This window comes from Alexandromys fortis, unplaced genomic scaffold, assembly GCF_014885135.2.
Source record: "Alexandromys fortis isolate MF-2015 unplaced genomic scaffold, M_Fortis_MF-2015_v1.1 scaffold_60, whole genome shotgun sequence".
NCBI classification, from domain to species: domain Eukaryota; kingdom Metazoa; phylum Chordata; class Mammalia; order Rodentia; family Cricetidae; genus Alexandromys; species Alexandromys fortis.
Genome location: NW_026067946.1, coordinates 5,121,578 through 5,136,660, shown reverse-complemented (window position 1 = coordinate 5,136,660; position 15,083 = coordinate 5,121,578). Strand labels below are relative to the sequence as shown.

The 15,083-nt window shown below is 40.1% G+C and overlaps 2 protein-coding genes across 2 annotated transcripts in view; one reads left to right on the top strand and one right to left on the bottom strand.

Moving 5' to 3' along the window:
* The first annotated feature begins 993 nt into the window (after positions 1-993).
* Positions 994-6,406, top strand: Fam170a (family with sequence similarity 170 member A). Its single transcript, XM_050149213.1, has 4 exons — positions 994-1,063; positions 3,709-3,855; positions 4,689-5,441; positions 6,312-6,406. The coding sequence occupies exons 1-4, from the start codon at positions 994-996 to the stop codon at positions 6,404-6,406; spliced, it is 1,065 nt and encodes a 354-aa protein (XP_050005170.1).
* Positions 6,407-6,667: 261 nt separating this feature from the next.
* Positions 6,668-15,083, bottom strand: part of LOC126506008 (CD9 antigen-like) — a 17,435-nt gene continuing 9,019 nt past the window's right edge. The window contains exon 3 of the mRNA XM_050149280.1: positions 6,668-6,824. Within this exon, the coding sequence (XP_050005237.1) occupies positions 6,668-6,824 (157 nt within the window). The remainder of the gene's footprint in view (positions 6,825-15,083) is intronic.

The following is a 15,083-nucleotide window of genomic DNA, read 5'->3' as shown; positions in this document are numbered from 1 at the left end:
GAGAAAGTCTAGCTTGTCTGCAAGAAATGGGGTGCCATTTTCCCTCTCACACTTCCACCTAAACTGCCAGTTTAAGCTTTTGTTCTGTTCTTGCTTTGTGTGAATTTCCACCCATCTCTCTTTGGAAATCATGCAGGGCTTTGACTTTGAGGGTGGCCATCAGAGCACCTGACTGCTATTGCTCTTGTACTTTAAGTAGGACAGGTTGGCATCTTCCCTTATTTGAACAACACAATTGTCTGCTTTTGGAATTTTTTTGTATCTATCTCCCTAGCTATATGTCAAGGCCTCTCTTTCCCACAGTTTACATGTATCTCTGGTATAATTGGTATTTTCCACACCTTCAGTAGAATAAGAAGAAAGTGAATCTAAAAACGTTCTGTCTATACTATATTTCTGGTCCAGTATTCTGTTTTCTGCAAAGTTTGGGGTTCTAGACACAATTTATCGACAATTTCAGCCCCGACAATACCTCTGCTCTGAGAAATGAACAACACAAAGCCTGCTTCCTGCTTCAGAGCAGAAACGAAAGGGTGAAATAACCAGAGAAAAGAAAAAAAAATGAAATAGAAACATGTTAACATCTAAAAATATTCTGCCACAATTGAGAGATGAGAGTTGAATTCCTTCGAGAGATTCCATCGGGGGAAAGGAATTGTTCTTGCAAAGAGGGTTTCTGAAGCTGCAGAGGCTGTTAGACTGAGGTCCATAGAATGCTGTGATGTCATCATTGAGAATCCTCTAGGAAGCCTCTGACCTTTGACCCTCAACAGCCACCATGCAGCGCAGTGATCACTGGACAGGTTTGCTGTTCGATTAAGTAATCTGAGTTCTTCAGCCAGTTAAGAGAGTTGATTATTTTAAAATTTGTATTAACTTATCTTTAAATTTGTATTAGCAGATTTTCTGAAGGTCAAAAAGGGCAGTCAAGCTGTAGGGAAAAGGTGAAGTTAGACTTTAAGTATCCTTCAAAGGACTGTTTTGGCTGATACTATGAAACGACGACAAAAGAGGAAACATCTGGAAATTGAAGAGTCCCAGGAAGATGACGAGAAGACAGAAGGTATGTCCTGGGCACCTTGTCTGGGGGCACAGGGATGGTAGTCAGTTGGAGCTGAGCAGGAGGCTTTGAAGAGGATTCAGGTGAAGCAGGGAGGCATAGATAGTCTATCAGGGACGCTGCCAGTTCTGTCTCCAGGGTTTCAGCGATGTGAGACAGTACAGAGAGTCCAGATGCCCACCGCACAAAGGTAGTCAGTGGTGTTGTTTTATAAACTTCCTTCCTGGGCACTAGCATTTCCCGAGCACTGGCATTTGGACTATGGCTTCCAAGATTGCTGAGGTCCCAGCTGTCTGACTCAGAGGTGCAGATTTTCAGACATCCCTTTCTGAGTTCATATCTCTTATTCTTTTTTTGTTTTTTCCCTTAGAAAAATGGCTTGGAGATGTGATGGGGCTTACTGAAAAACTGAGTTTTACTGAGTCTTTTAGGAAAGAGTGAAGAGTAACCTAATGAGTTAAGGGCCTGAGAAATATTTTGAGAAATAAAATGCTTATTCAAAAGGTTAGGAGTTTGTCTGGGGTTGATGTCATATCGAGACCGTGAAGATTTTATTTCTTTAGTGGAAAGAATTTATAAGCGGTCCAATAAAAGCTGTGGATTTTCAGGTTTTAGACTTTCCAGAGGAACAGCAAAGAAAGGAAAGAGTCTGATAAGAGACCAAGGTCATAACAGGTGGGGTAAAACTCACCAGCGTTCTCGGACTCTAGATGACACTGGCAGTTGCTGCCTTGTATCCTAGGATGCATGATAAGTGCAATGACCACAAGTAAAAACATGGCGTGTGGGCTGGAGAGATGGCTCAGTGGTTAAGGACTTACTACTCTTGCAAGAGGATGTGGGTTCCATTCCCAGAACCCACAGAGTGGCTCACCACCACCACTGGTAACTCTAGTTCCAGGGGAGCAGATGCCCTTTTCTGAACTCCTCAGGCACCAGGCATTTAAATGGTGTGCATACATACATGCAGGGAAAACTCTCAGAGACGTAAAATAAAAATAAATGCACAATTGAACAATAAGTGCTTGCTGTAAAAGGGTTGTCAAGTGTAGGAAGTGGGGCAGAATGGAGCCCTACCTAACTGCTCAGATGGAGACTTTTGCCCACAGGAGAACCCCACAGCTTTCCTGGGCCCTGGGATCTGAAGACTGTGGGCTGAGCCCAGAGAACAGTGGCTCGAAGCCCTGTCAAGTTCCCACTGGCAGTTACAGGAAAGTGAAGCAATGGTTTTGACCCCCCCCTTTCCCCTTATATTTTAGAACTGTTTTGCCTCGGTATCCTTATTGGGAGGAGAAGTAGTAGGTGTGAGGGTCAAAGAGTTACTAACTATGAGGTGTGTAAGGTAAAGTTATTTTGTTCTTGCCTGAAACTCCATATATGCAGTAACACATAAAAGCTCTCACAAGGGTCTTCAGTGAGATCGCCACACATTTCCCCTGTGTGCTCTGATGCAGAAAGATGTCCCTTACTTCTACACTTTGAGAAACATAGCTATATAAACACACCATCCCTTTACCTCTCGTTCACACACCCTGTGTATGTGACAGTCTTGTCTTCACACACTAAATTTTATTTTCTCTCTCTATGTGTGTGCGCATGAGAGAGAGACACATAAAAGTATAATAGTATGTCACATATGAGGAACCCTACACATGTAATAATAACAGGCAAGCCTTGTGCAAATCACAATAAAACACAGAATCATCTGTACCTTTTATTAGGATTGCCAAACAAAATATAAACTTTACTTAAATTTGAATTTCAAATAAGTTACAAATATTTGTTTAGTATGAATGTTTATTAAATACTATATAGAACATATTTACTCTAAAAAATCTGTCTGTGACTTACTTGAAATTCTAATTTAATTGAATATCAGACATTTTTGTTTTCTACATCTGGTAAACCTTATATACTTACCATACACTGACCTCGTATATATTTACTTATTTCTGATCAGTGCCTGCCCTTCAAGATTAAAATGGAAAGTCTAGTTCAAAGATGGAAACTTAGGAAAGTGTTTCATACATAATAGCTATTTATTAAATATTGTTTCAGTGAATGAAACATACTTAACAGATATAGGCCTCACAAAAAGGCTATGTATTTCCTAACTGCTGATTCTCTAGATAGAGACCATATTTCTACTGCTTTTACCCATATTTACTCACATTTATTAAAGGTTGCCTTATACACATCACTGTTATACTTCTATTTATTTATTTTTTAAGATTTTTTTTATGTTTTTGTTGTTTTCTACTGCATGAATATCTATACAGCATGTGCATGCATAATGCCTGCAGAAGCCTGAAGAGGGTATTGGATCCTCTAGGACTAGAGTTACAGACAGTTGTGAGTTAAGATGTGGGCACTGGGAATCAAACCCAAGGCCTCTGCACAAGTACCCAGTCCCCTCAACTGAGCAAACTCTCCAGCCTCTATTCTTACATTTTTCATGAAGACACTAATAAAATAATTTATGGCTGTGATTAAGTACTAGAATATATCCATTCGGGTTAGATTTCTACTATGTGTCTTAATCTTAATTGCTAATTCTGTCAGACACCAGTAATTATTTGCTGGATAAGTAAATGACATGCAAACATGGCCAACCACCGTATCTTTTTTGTCTCTTATACCTTTCTCAGAAATTTCAAAATCACAAGACGATGTCCCTCAGCCTGAATCTACTGGAGTGGCTGAAGCCCAGAACCCAGGGGTAGGGGAGGTCTCCTCTGCCTCCAAATACTTCTCCTGTGTTTCTTCTCCACCTAAGCTCATCCATCGTAGTAATGGTGCGAAGCTCCTTGGGTGTGACACGCTTTGGGTATGGGGCTTCTTGGGTAAAACTCTTTGGGTATGGGCTCAGGGTGCAGTGCCGAAGGCATATAGATTCAAGGATAAGATTGAGACGAAGCCCAGGGAAGCTGGGGGTGCATTCAGGGTTCTGTAGAGGAGCCTAGATAGGATTCAGAGCTCCTAAAGGACTTGGATCTTGGTGTGGGAGATCCTGAGCCGTGGCTTCACAATGACGAGAAGTCATGAAGGGTGGATAGAAGGGTTGGGTCTTGGGGCAGCAGACTAAGGAACCAGACAAGCACCTTTAGAAGAATTGTGTGGCTTCTGCCTTTGAATTGTGTTCAGAGTTCTGAATACTTGCTTAGCATAGACATTTGTGCAGGGGGACTGCCTAGCACAGACTCACCGACTTCACACACAGCCATACTCCACTCAGATATGTGTATTCTCAGTCCAGATACAACATGAAAATGTATGACACATGATACACCATGCCGACCTTGGACACCATAGCCCACATTGCACAAATACTATAGCAATGAGGTCCTAAGATCCCATCCTCACCACATACATGTTCTACCTCCACTTCATACAGTCTTTATTTCTCACTCTCATACTCCACATTCCTGAGTACACACCATCTGCTAATATCCCTGTACATAAAAAACCACAGCATACGCCCACCCTAGAAAGCAAACAGTAAATACCAAAGCTCATCATTCAATTGTCTCACCCAAAGGCCTCTCTTCTCCTGTCACGTATATTCTCACTCATGTGCCCTCAACTTTCTCTCTGAAAATGCCCTGATATTTCTGATTTCACTTGCCAGGAACCCAGAAATTACAAGACAGTTCCAAACCTGGATCATCACGAGCCCAGGTTGCAGAAGGAGAGGCGATGGATGCTACCTCACAATCTGTCTCCTCATCCTATCCCTCATATAAGACTTGTGCGTGCTCTCCGTGTATGAACAAAGATGGAAGGATGAACGTATACTACATGCGGGTGCACGCGATAAAAGGTGTGGCTATCTCCTGGGACACAAGCGAAACCTCAGAGTCCCTAGAAAAGCATCCAAGGATGGAAGAAGCCACCCTTCCTGAGAGTGTGTGGATAGGTGCTCCATCCTCTGATGTGTCCACCAGAAACCTCCTGTCGGACAGTGAACAAAGTGGCGAAGAGAAAGAACACGAAGAAAGGCTAGAATTAGATAGCCCGCCAGAGTCACCCACGGTTGAAGAGAGACCCAGGGCCAAGACGCCTGACTCACTGGTGACCATCGAGAATGGCTACAAGTGCATGGCCTGCTGCCGAGTCTATTCTACCTTAGATTGCCTCCAGCAGCATGTGCAGAATGGGTTCCAGGAGGGCTTCAGCTGCCACGTCTTCCATCTCGTTATGTCCCAGATAATTGGCAATGTGAATTCAGGGCACGCCGGGCAGCAGCAACAGGACAACAACGAGAAGGAAGAGGAACACAGGGATGAGAAGGCTGTGGAGCAGCAGCCCACCGAGGAAGACGGTGCGAAGAAACCCTGGAGTCAGTGTCCAGGCTGTATGTTTGATTCTCCAAAAGGACAGAAGTGAGCAAGGGCTGGGTCCTGCTGAGTAATCTGTCCCTCCAATGCAGGCTTGCATCTCCGTCAGGAAGAGAGGGGAGCTTGTCAGCTCTGGGAATGATGGGAATTAAACAGGCCCTCTGCTTCTGGCCCAGGAATCTTACATTACTGTAAGTTGCGATTTGTCCCAAGCTTTCCAGCTACCGCAGGAAGTTCAGATCATTTCTAAGGGCCGGCAGAGAGCATCTTTCCTCCTTAAGAAGTATCCCTATTTTGTTTCCATGCAGCAACTAATATTCTTGGGCTAGAGGATCCTGGAAGATGGGGTGGCCTTCTCTTGGGAGAGGTAAGGCCCACAGGAATAGAAACCTCATAGGACAGGGAGCTTCTAGAACAAAGAGCGGGGCTGTGATTGGCTGTTTGGAGGCACACCCAGTTCTCCTAGGGAAACTGACTTTTATTAAGTGAGAAATTGGAGAGCTTTGACTGGGAACTTTTTCTGTTCCTACATGATAGTCCTCTACTTTAAGGGGAAATAGGGCTGTCCCTCTAGGCACATCGCTCAGCACAACCTCAGGGAATATGAGTGGCCTGGAGAGAAGATAGGGACCCAGTTGGATCAGAGGTTTGGGTCTTAAGTGAGCTGAGAGCTCGTTGGCCCATGGGCATAACAGTCCTGTGGGGAAAATGCAAAAGTAGAGGGGAGAAAAGGAACCACATGGAAGTGAGGTCTCAAGAAACCTGCGCATGTTCTCGAACTGTTTGCTTCAGTGGAGCTGGAAATGAACTCACTGTGGTATGTGCATGACTGTGGAGTTAAGATAAAAGGAAAGGGCAGCAGTCATTGCATGTCTATCTTTCTCGTTCTACCGTACTTATTTTCTCCATCCCAGGAAGAAGAGCTGGCCATCAAGAGAGCAGTGGAAGTGGACGGAATGCTGCTAGCATAAAGGAAGATGAAAGAACCAACTCTCAGTTGAACACATAATCAGATGCAATAAAGATTGTTTTCCAAACCATGCCTGATTGCATTCTTAGTAAAGAGATCTAGCTTCCCATCTACACATCTCTAGAAGTTGATCAATGGGGTTTCACTAAAACATTAATAAATGTCCGTCTTAGACTGTGAGCCCTCAAGATGGAGACTGTAGCTGCATATTTGAAAATCTTCCACTTAGCACACGTTCTTATCCAGATGAGTTAAAATTTTATTTTATTTTTATTTCTTGTTCGTTCTTATACTGGTCTTTTAAAACCTGACCCCAACATCTTTGAGACAACCACTGCTGCCACCCACTGGGACAATAGGGATATCCACAGTGAAGCAAGTCGTGAGTTTGTCCACCATCTTTGAAAGGTGATGGGCAGTAACATGTCTCTGAATCTGAACAGAGTAGAGAAGGAGACTAGAGGACAGATGAGAACAGAATGAAGTTCTTTCCTGGCCTGGAGTGGGCTTGGGGCCTCTTGTTTTTCCTCCCTTCGGGGTAAATGTCCAGGATGAGAGTTAACACAATACAGAAGAAAAACAGTCAACGTGACTAAACGTCAGGCGAAGCTGTTACTTAGAAATGAAGAAGTAAATACGTTGCCAAAAGCTAAAAGAAATCCTTCAAACGAAACATTAAGAAACACTTAGAAACATTAAGAAAAACATTTAATGAGCGAGAAGGAAGCATGGGAAGCTGTAAAACTCACCAGTAAAAGCAAGTGCACAAAATACTCTAAGATGGTCTACCGAGGGATAAGCAGCGAGTGAGCCACTCAGACTCGAGGACAAAGACAATTCCGAAGCAATAACTACACCATGAGGGATGAGCTAGGCAACACAAAATAACAGGGCAATCTATAATTCAAAATGGGAGAAGGTAGAGATTGCATTGTTTGGTATATTTTCTCTTGCTCATTTGTGCCTATTCTTTATGGTCATGCTAAGTGGTTCATATTTCAAAAATAGTTTCATAATCAAAAGATGTTTTCCTGGAAGCTTAATGGCAAAAATATGTACTAGATAAACCAAAAATAATAAGGAAGGAATCAAAGCATCCTGATACACACCATTTCACTACAAAGGAAGATTGTATTGAAAAGAAAAAAAGGAAGAACAACAACACCCCCTCCTCCTGGTAAAATAAAAAAAAAAAAACACAGAAACAAACCGGTAAAAAAATTCTAGTGAAAAATTTGCCTTAATTTTAATGCTTGAATGAGGACTTTCTAGTTATATCTTAATAAACAGAGACCCCGGGAGTCATCACTCTCAAATTAACAACAAAGACATGGACAAATTGAAGTCTGTCTTTCCTTGGACTTAGAGAAACTGAATTTACCAAGTAAATCTCCTCTAGGCCATTCGGAGAGGTAAGTGCATTACTGAGGCACACTTAACGATTTCATGGCTGTAAGAAAGAGCCTCTGTAGTCTTCGGTGTCCTATAAACACCTCTGTGATAGTTAATGAATCCCTAGAGGCTGAGTGCAGGCTAGCATTAGAGCAAGCAATTCCTGGTGAACACATTTCTAGGGGTTTCCTACAATTTTAGGGAACTTACCTCTAAAAAACCCAAGCAAATTCTGATATTGATGATTCCAGGAAGATCTCACTGGGGTGGTTTAGGGGAGAGAAAATATAGCCTTTGTGTAAATATTCTCAAAGCTTACTCCATAAGCAAAGGCCTGATATCCAGGCAAAAAGTCATCACAATAGTCATATCTCAGGTGGAAGAACATTCTTCATATTCCATCTCCTTCTGATTTTTATTCTCTTCTAAAGATTCAAAGTCAACAAGGTTTAACAGGAAGGTTATATCATAAAGATAATAGTCTTTTTCAACAACTTAGTACAACAAAGAACTCAAGTACATAAGAGTAACCAAAAACTTAAGAGAGCTACAAGGCATGCATTCTTTCTGGAAAAATACTTTGGGGAAAGCCAAATATTAAGAAGGTAGGGAGCACAGACACACAGACACACACACTTGTGCATGCATGCATGCATGCTCTCTCTGTCTCTCTTACACACACACACACATACACACACAAACACACACAGACAGAAACAAAGATACAGACACTAGCTTCACTACTAATACAGTAATGAAGTAGGCACAATAGGGGAATTTGAATGGTATGATCCCCATAGCTGTAGATCAAAGTTTAAATGTGTTATCATAGAGTTCTTCATTAAAAGCCTATTTATTTCTGTTCCTATTATCTTAGCAGACAAATATGGTTTTCACAAAAGATACAACAAAGAAGGAAACTTCACAATTAAACAAACCTTCAGATCTTACCTCTACAGAGAGAGATAGAGAGAAGAAGAAAAGACGTGTGTGTGTGGTGGTGGGGGGTGATGGAGAGATTGAGATTTTGAGATTGGGATCTTGTTACAAATGGTGGTGGTTTAGGAATGTTGTGGAATATTCAGGAGATGGAGCTCCACTGGATGAGGTCAGTCAATGGGAGTTTTTATAGCCAGATCCCACTTCCTGTTCATTCTCTGCTCTTAGACTTTAATATAATATGTAACAGGAAGGCCTCTTCCTACTACCATCATTCCTTCTTTTCCTGCTGCCATGTCCTCCTTGTAGCAATGGAGCGATCCCCTTGAAAGGTAAAGGCAAGCCAAAATACAGCTGTGCTTGCTTATATTGCTTCTCATCATGTATCAGGTTACAACAGTGGGGAAAGTAACTAATACACATGTTGGGTCATTGTTGGGATGAATGTGACCATGTGGTTCATAGGCTTTGGAACCAATTTGTAAGAAGAATGTAGAAAATTTGCCCTAAACTACTATAAGCAGAGATTAGTGGACCATTGCAGTGGAAGAGTGGAATACCAAGAGAAACGTGGATAGTGGAAGCTTGGCTCATGAGATATTTGGTGTGCGTGTGGGTATAGATTCTATTATAAACTGGCCTAGAAGCCATTCCTGTTTTAGTCTAACAAAGAATGTGGCTGCATTCTGCCCAGGTCCTGAGAACTTGCATGTGGCTAGACCAAAATGTAATGGACTCTCTTTTGTGTAGAAAACTTCAAGACAGGCTAGTGTTTCAGGATGTGGCATGTGTGAGAGATGGCAAAAAATATGAAAAACATAAAATTTAGGGCAAGTTTAAGTTTAGGCAACAGACATGTAAGGCTCTATCTTATGAAAATATGACTACATTTGAAAGTAGCGCCTCTGAGAATACCATGGAAAGGGTTCCCTGTCCCCAAACACCATCTATATAGTTTTCTAGGGTTAACCTGGAAGGCACATGGAGTTCACTGAATCTGTGGTTCAGGGCTTGCAGGGTATTCTTCAAGTTGATAATCCAACACGGTGACTTCATCCATGTTGTACTGGGTTTACACTGCATGAATAAGTTGAAAGGGTTGTGGATTCTTACATCACAGTTTCTAAGAACCAGGTGTGGTGGTTTAAATGAGAATGGGCCCCATAGGCTTTTATATTTAAATGCTTGGAACTCTTTGGGAAGGATTAGGCTTTGCGGCCTTTTTGGTGGACGTATGCCATTGAGTTTTGGGGGGTTAAGCCCATACCATTCCCAGTTATTGTTCTGCCTCATGGAACAAAGGTAGGCTCCTGGCTACTGTTCAATCACCATAGCTGCCTGCTTGCTGCCACACTCCCTGCCATGATATTCACAGATTACCTGTGGAAACTATAAGCCCCAATATACATTCTCTTCTATAAGTTGCTTTGGTTTTAGTATCTTAGTGCAACAATAGAAAAGTAACTAAGACACCAAGCACTGTGTGACAAGTAGGATTCCCTGCCCTGAGGCTTGTGGAAGTTCAACCTTTGTTGCAAGAGAGACTCAGAGATGCTGGAGATGCCAGGACCCTGGAATATTGGCAAGGAGAAAGTTGCAGGCTTGGAGTAAGTTAGTCTGAGAGAGACAATGTGTTCTGTAGACCCAGATGATCTATCAGAACACCAGACACTGAGCATGGAGCTGTAGGATTTGATGTTTGCATTGCTGGGTTTGAGTACTGTTTCAGGTCGATCTTCTTTGAAGAAAGGATATTTTCTCTGTGACACTGTGTGGTTGGAAGCATATAATTTGTTTTAATTATACAAGGTATCACAGTTAAAATACTACCTTGAGCCTCAGAAGAGACTTTTGACTTTTGAATAATGTTGGAACTTGTGGTGGTTCAAATAAAAATGGCTCCCATAGGCTCATACATTTGGATGCTTGGTCATCAAGGAGTGATACTTCTTAGAAGGGTTAGGAGATAATGGCTTTTTTGGGGTAGATGTGGCCTTGTTTGAGGAAGTGTGTTACTGGGGTGGGCTTCAAGGTTTCGAAAGTTCAAGCCAGGCCCACTGACTCTCTCTCTCTGCTGTTCATGGACTCACACGCACATGTTAGCTATGTCTTCAGTACCATGTAGGCCTACATGCTGCCATGCTCCCTCCCATGATAACAATGGACTGAATTCTCTGAAACTGTAACAACCCCCAATTAAATCCTTTCCTTTATAAACGTTGCAGTGGTCATTGAGTCTCTTCATGGAAACTGAACACCAAGGTAGGGCTGGCAAACTATTGTAGACATTTGAAGTTGCAAACAAATACATTTGGCACCATGAGATGGCCATTAACTTATGCGGGAAAGGGATGGAACGTTGTGATTTAAATGTGTAATTTAATGCATTTGAACAATTAGTTTCAAATTAGTGGTGTATATGGGAAGGTTATAGAACCCTTAGGAGATGGAGCTCGTTAGAGGAAGTAGGTCACAAGGGGTGGGCCTTGGGGTTTGTAATTTATTCTGACTTCCTGTTTACTGCCTCATTTCTGACTGTGGACACAAGATGACTAGTCAACCTGCTGCTTCTCCTGCCATGAAGTTCATTCCTGGCATAAATGGTCCACTTGAGCTGCGTGTCATATAATAAATAATACCCAAATAACAAATACCACAACAACCTACCATGTTATTTACATGTATTTACGAGCTGTTCAATCTGATCACTGAAGATGTGAATTCACATGTAGTTATACATCACTTGGCAAGGCACCAACTTCTCTTAATCTCACTTTGCTATTCCAAAATAGGAATAATAACAATATTTACTTTATGGAGTTCTTATAGGAACTACATCAATTAATCTACTAAAGTGCTCAAGTATCTAGAGTGTGTTTGTGTGTGTGTGTGCACATGTACACTTTGTGTTTCTACTCATGGTTGCTGTAATTTTAATTATCAGATGGAGGTTCTACCTTTTTTTGTAAGACAAGAAAGAAAAAGAAGAATAAGAAAAGAAAAGAAAACCAGACCTCAACATAAGACAATGTCAACGCTATCAGGTACATCATGATATTCAGAGCTACCCTAGCACTCAGAGTCAGATCAAGATGTTTTTCTGCTGAAACTAATCACATGGAGTATGGATGTCAGGAAAGATCACCCTAGAAACAGAATGAGCTGACAGAAAATGATTAATTGATGACTTCATTAGAAAACAGACAAAAACAAGATTATAGCGCCAACCAAAGATTACAAAACATCCCTTTCTCCCAGATAACAGACATAATGATTTTTTTGTTAAGTATAGGTACTCCTTTACATTTATCTTTCCCCTTAATAGATAATATTTGATAAGTTACCCAGTCAGTTTGTTTTTTTATATTATCCAATTCAGAGCAAACCTTGTTTTCCTGAACTCTTCTCAGAACCAGAGAGTTCCATGGATTCTACAGTACCTCCTTATACTGTGTGCTCTTTCTCATTGAATAACCCAATGATTCCAACATCACTGGATTCTCCATATACCTCGCAGAGTGGTTGGAGGAGTTTGATACTTTACCTCCCCATGATTCATGTGTACCAGGCATTTCATGGGAGGCTATCAAATGAATAAATTAACTCTAGATATAATCGAGTTCTAATTTTTTTTTTTACTGTGTTTAATGAATGAAATTGATTGTGTTTGTGTTTATAGCTCTGCATATGTAATCACTGCTCTTTTGAATACTTCTGACTATTAACTGTAGTAATGAAGAATAGTAAGTAAAGTTTTGGGATGAAACTCTAAAACCACAAACCAGCATGGGTTATGGGAAAGATGTCATGAAAATCCAAGTTGTCACTGTTCCGTATTGTATAGAGGGAACCATGTAAAAAGAGAGTCCCTGGGGCTGGAGAGGTGGCTCAGTTGTTAAAAGCAAATACTATTCTTGCAGAAAATTAGAGTTTGGCTCCCAGCATCCAAGGCTGGTAGCTTACATTGACCTCTAACTCTAGTTACATGGGAATCCAATGTCTCTGGCTTCCACATGCCTCTGCACTTATGTACATATGTGACATCCAGGCATACATGTATAAATAATCAGAAACCCTTTAAGAGAATATTCCCTGGTTTTCACAGTACTCATGGGAGTGAAGGTATGAACTACTGTGGTATTGGTGCAAGGGCAGTTTGCAGACTGGGATACAGTTGTAACCATAAACAAATTGTTAGAATGACTGAGAACTCCAAGACCATTCATTCAGTAATAATTTAAGATACTTAATTGGGAAAGGGAATGTAAGTAAGCTATAAAATATGTATAATGTTTTTGCAAGTAGCAAAAGCAATAGGATAATAGCCATATATTCATCATACAAGGAAGCTATGGTCCATTTCTGGACAATAATAAAGCTTATAATTCTGCATCATTCTTCCAAATGTGCTCTTCATTGAAGTAGGATTTCTATTAACTAAGGTTCTGACTGTGAGCTTATCTCATTGATGATAGAATTGTTGAAAATAGATTACATTTTTTTTTTTTGAGAGGGTCTCGCTATGAAATGCAGCCTGGCCTTTGAAGTCATGATCCTTATGTTTTAGCCTTCTCTGTCTTGGCTTTATACGTATGCTACCCTGCATAGCAATACTATTATTCATATGAGTTAGGTATAAAAATAATATATTATTATTATTTTAACTATCACAACATCATCATTCTATCTATAAGCCTGTAGATAAATATGGGAAAGTGTGCTCTTGGAACCAACCAAAAGTAATGATAAAAATTCTTAGTTCATACTTTAAAGTTGGCATTTTTACTTGACTAATATACTGAATAACGTTTTAGGAATTAGTAAACTTGGATTAAAACTACAGGCTAGTGTGCTAAAGTAAAAACAGACAATTAAGACTATCCATGAGTCAAACATTCAAATACATTCATAGCCAAGTTTGATAAGTAGTCAATATTACAGTTAAATCATATGTATAAAAATATATGAAGAATATTCAACATTTTTAATCATAGGTGAAATAAAATCCATATCAAAACTACACTGGGATTTCTTCTTAGTTCAGTTAAAATAACTATTATTAACAAAAATGCTGGCAGGGTATATGTGAACCCTTATCATTAGTATGAATGTAAATTGATAACATAACCATGAAAAACATTATGAAGGTTTCCCATAGAATAAAACAAATCTACTACATGATCCACTCACACCACTCTTCATATGCATGAAGAAAATGAAGGCACCACATATAAGAGAATCCAACATACATGTTGATTGTGACATTATTAATAATGGCCAATTTATGGAACCAGCTTAAGTGTCCATCAGGTAAATGTAGGCAGAGACTATCATTTGTTCCTGGCTGCCCAGACCCGAAATAATTACACGGAAACTATATTAATTATGATACTGTTTGGCCAATAGCTTAAGTATATTTCTAGCTAGCTGTTATATCTTAAATTAACCCATTCCTATTATTTTATATTTTACCACGAGGCTTGTGGTTTACCGACAAGATTCTAGGGTGCATCTGTTTCCTTCTGTGTTTACATGGTGCCTCTCTGACTCTGCCTATTCTTTCTATACATCTTGTCCAGCCTGGCTATATTCTGGCTATATTCTGTTAAGCCATTAGCCAAAAGCAGCTTCTTTATTAACCAATGGCAATAAAACATATTAACAATATATATGAATGTGGCATACATGTACAACAAGAGTTTATTCAGCCAGGTGGGACTGCTATGGCAAGACTAAGAGGACTGCAGGAGGAGGAAGAGAGGAGGGGCCAGAAAGGCTAGTTAGATTGGGGTGAATATGATCAGTGTACCATACATGTGTGCAGAAATGTCATAGTGAGGCCCATTATTATGATATATATATATCTTGTAATTATAATTAAAGGTACAAGTATAATGCCATTTTCAAAATTATTATCTTCCATAAATAAATCTTCAGAACATCAATTTTGAGTTAATATTATCATACTAATTAAATGCCCTTAACCTCAATGAAGTCATTTATATGCCATTATTCTAGGACACATCCCCTTTATACTACTCTTTTTTTTGTGACTTTCAATTTTTAAAACTAGTAATAAACCAGAATGGCAGTCTTAAGAATCCATATAATAAATAAGTGCTAAGATTATACAGACAAAAAGGAACCTTTACATACTGCTAGTGGGGACATAAACCAGTCCAGACATTGTGAAAATTAGTATGGAAGTTTTTAAATAAAAATCTAAAAATAAATCTACTATAAAGTTCAGTTACACCAGTTCTGTATACTAACTGAGGGAGTCAAGGTGAACATATCATAGAAATACTTGACCATTATTGCAGTATTATTCACAATAGCTAAATAAAGGAGCCAATTAGGCAGTTGTCAATAGAGGAATAAATAT

What these genes read in the sequence shown, in the direction of transcription:
- Fam170a (XM_050149213.1), top strand. Translation starts at nt 994, where the DNA reads ATGAAACGACGACAAAAGAGGAAACATCTGGAAATTGAAGAGTCCCAG. An exon ending in GCTCATCCATCGTAGTAATG is followed by an intron (nt 3,856 to 4,688) that starts GTGCGAAGCTCC and finishes TTCACTTGCCAG; the next exon opens with GAACCCAGAAATTACAAGAC. An exon ending in TGATTCTCCAAAAGGACAGA is followed by an intron (nt 5,442 to 6,311) that starts AGTGAGCAAGGG and finishes TCTCCATCCCAG; the next exon opens with GAAGAAGAGCTGGCCATCAA.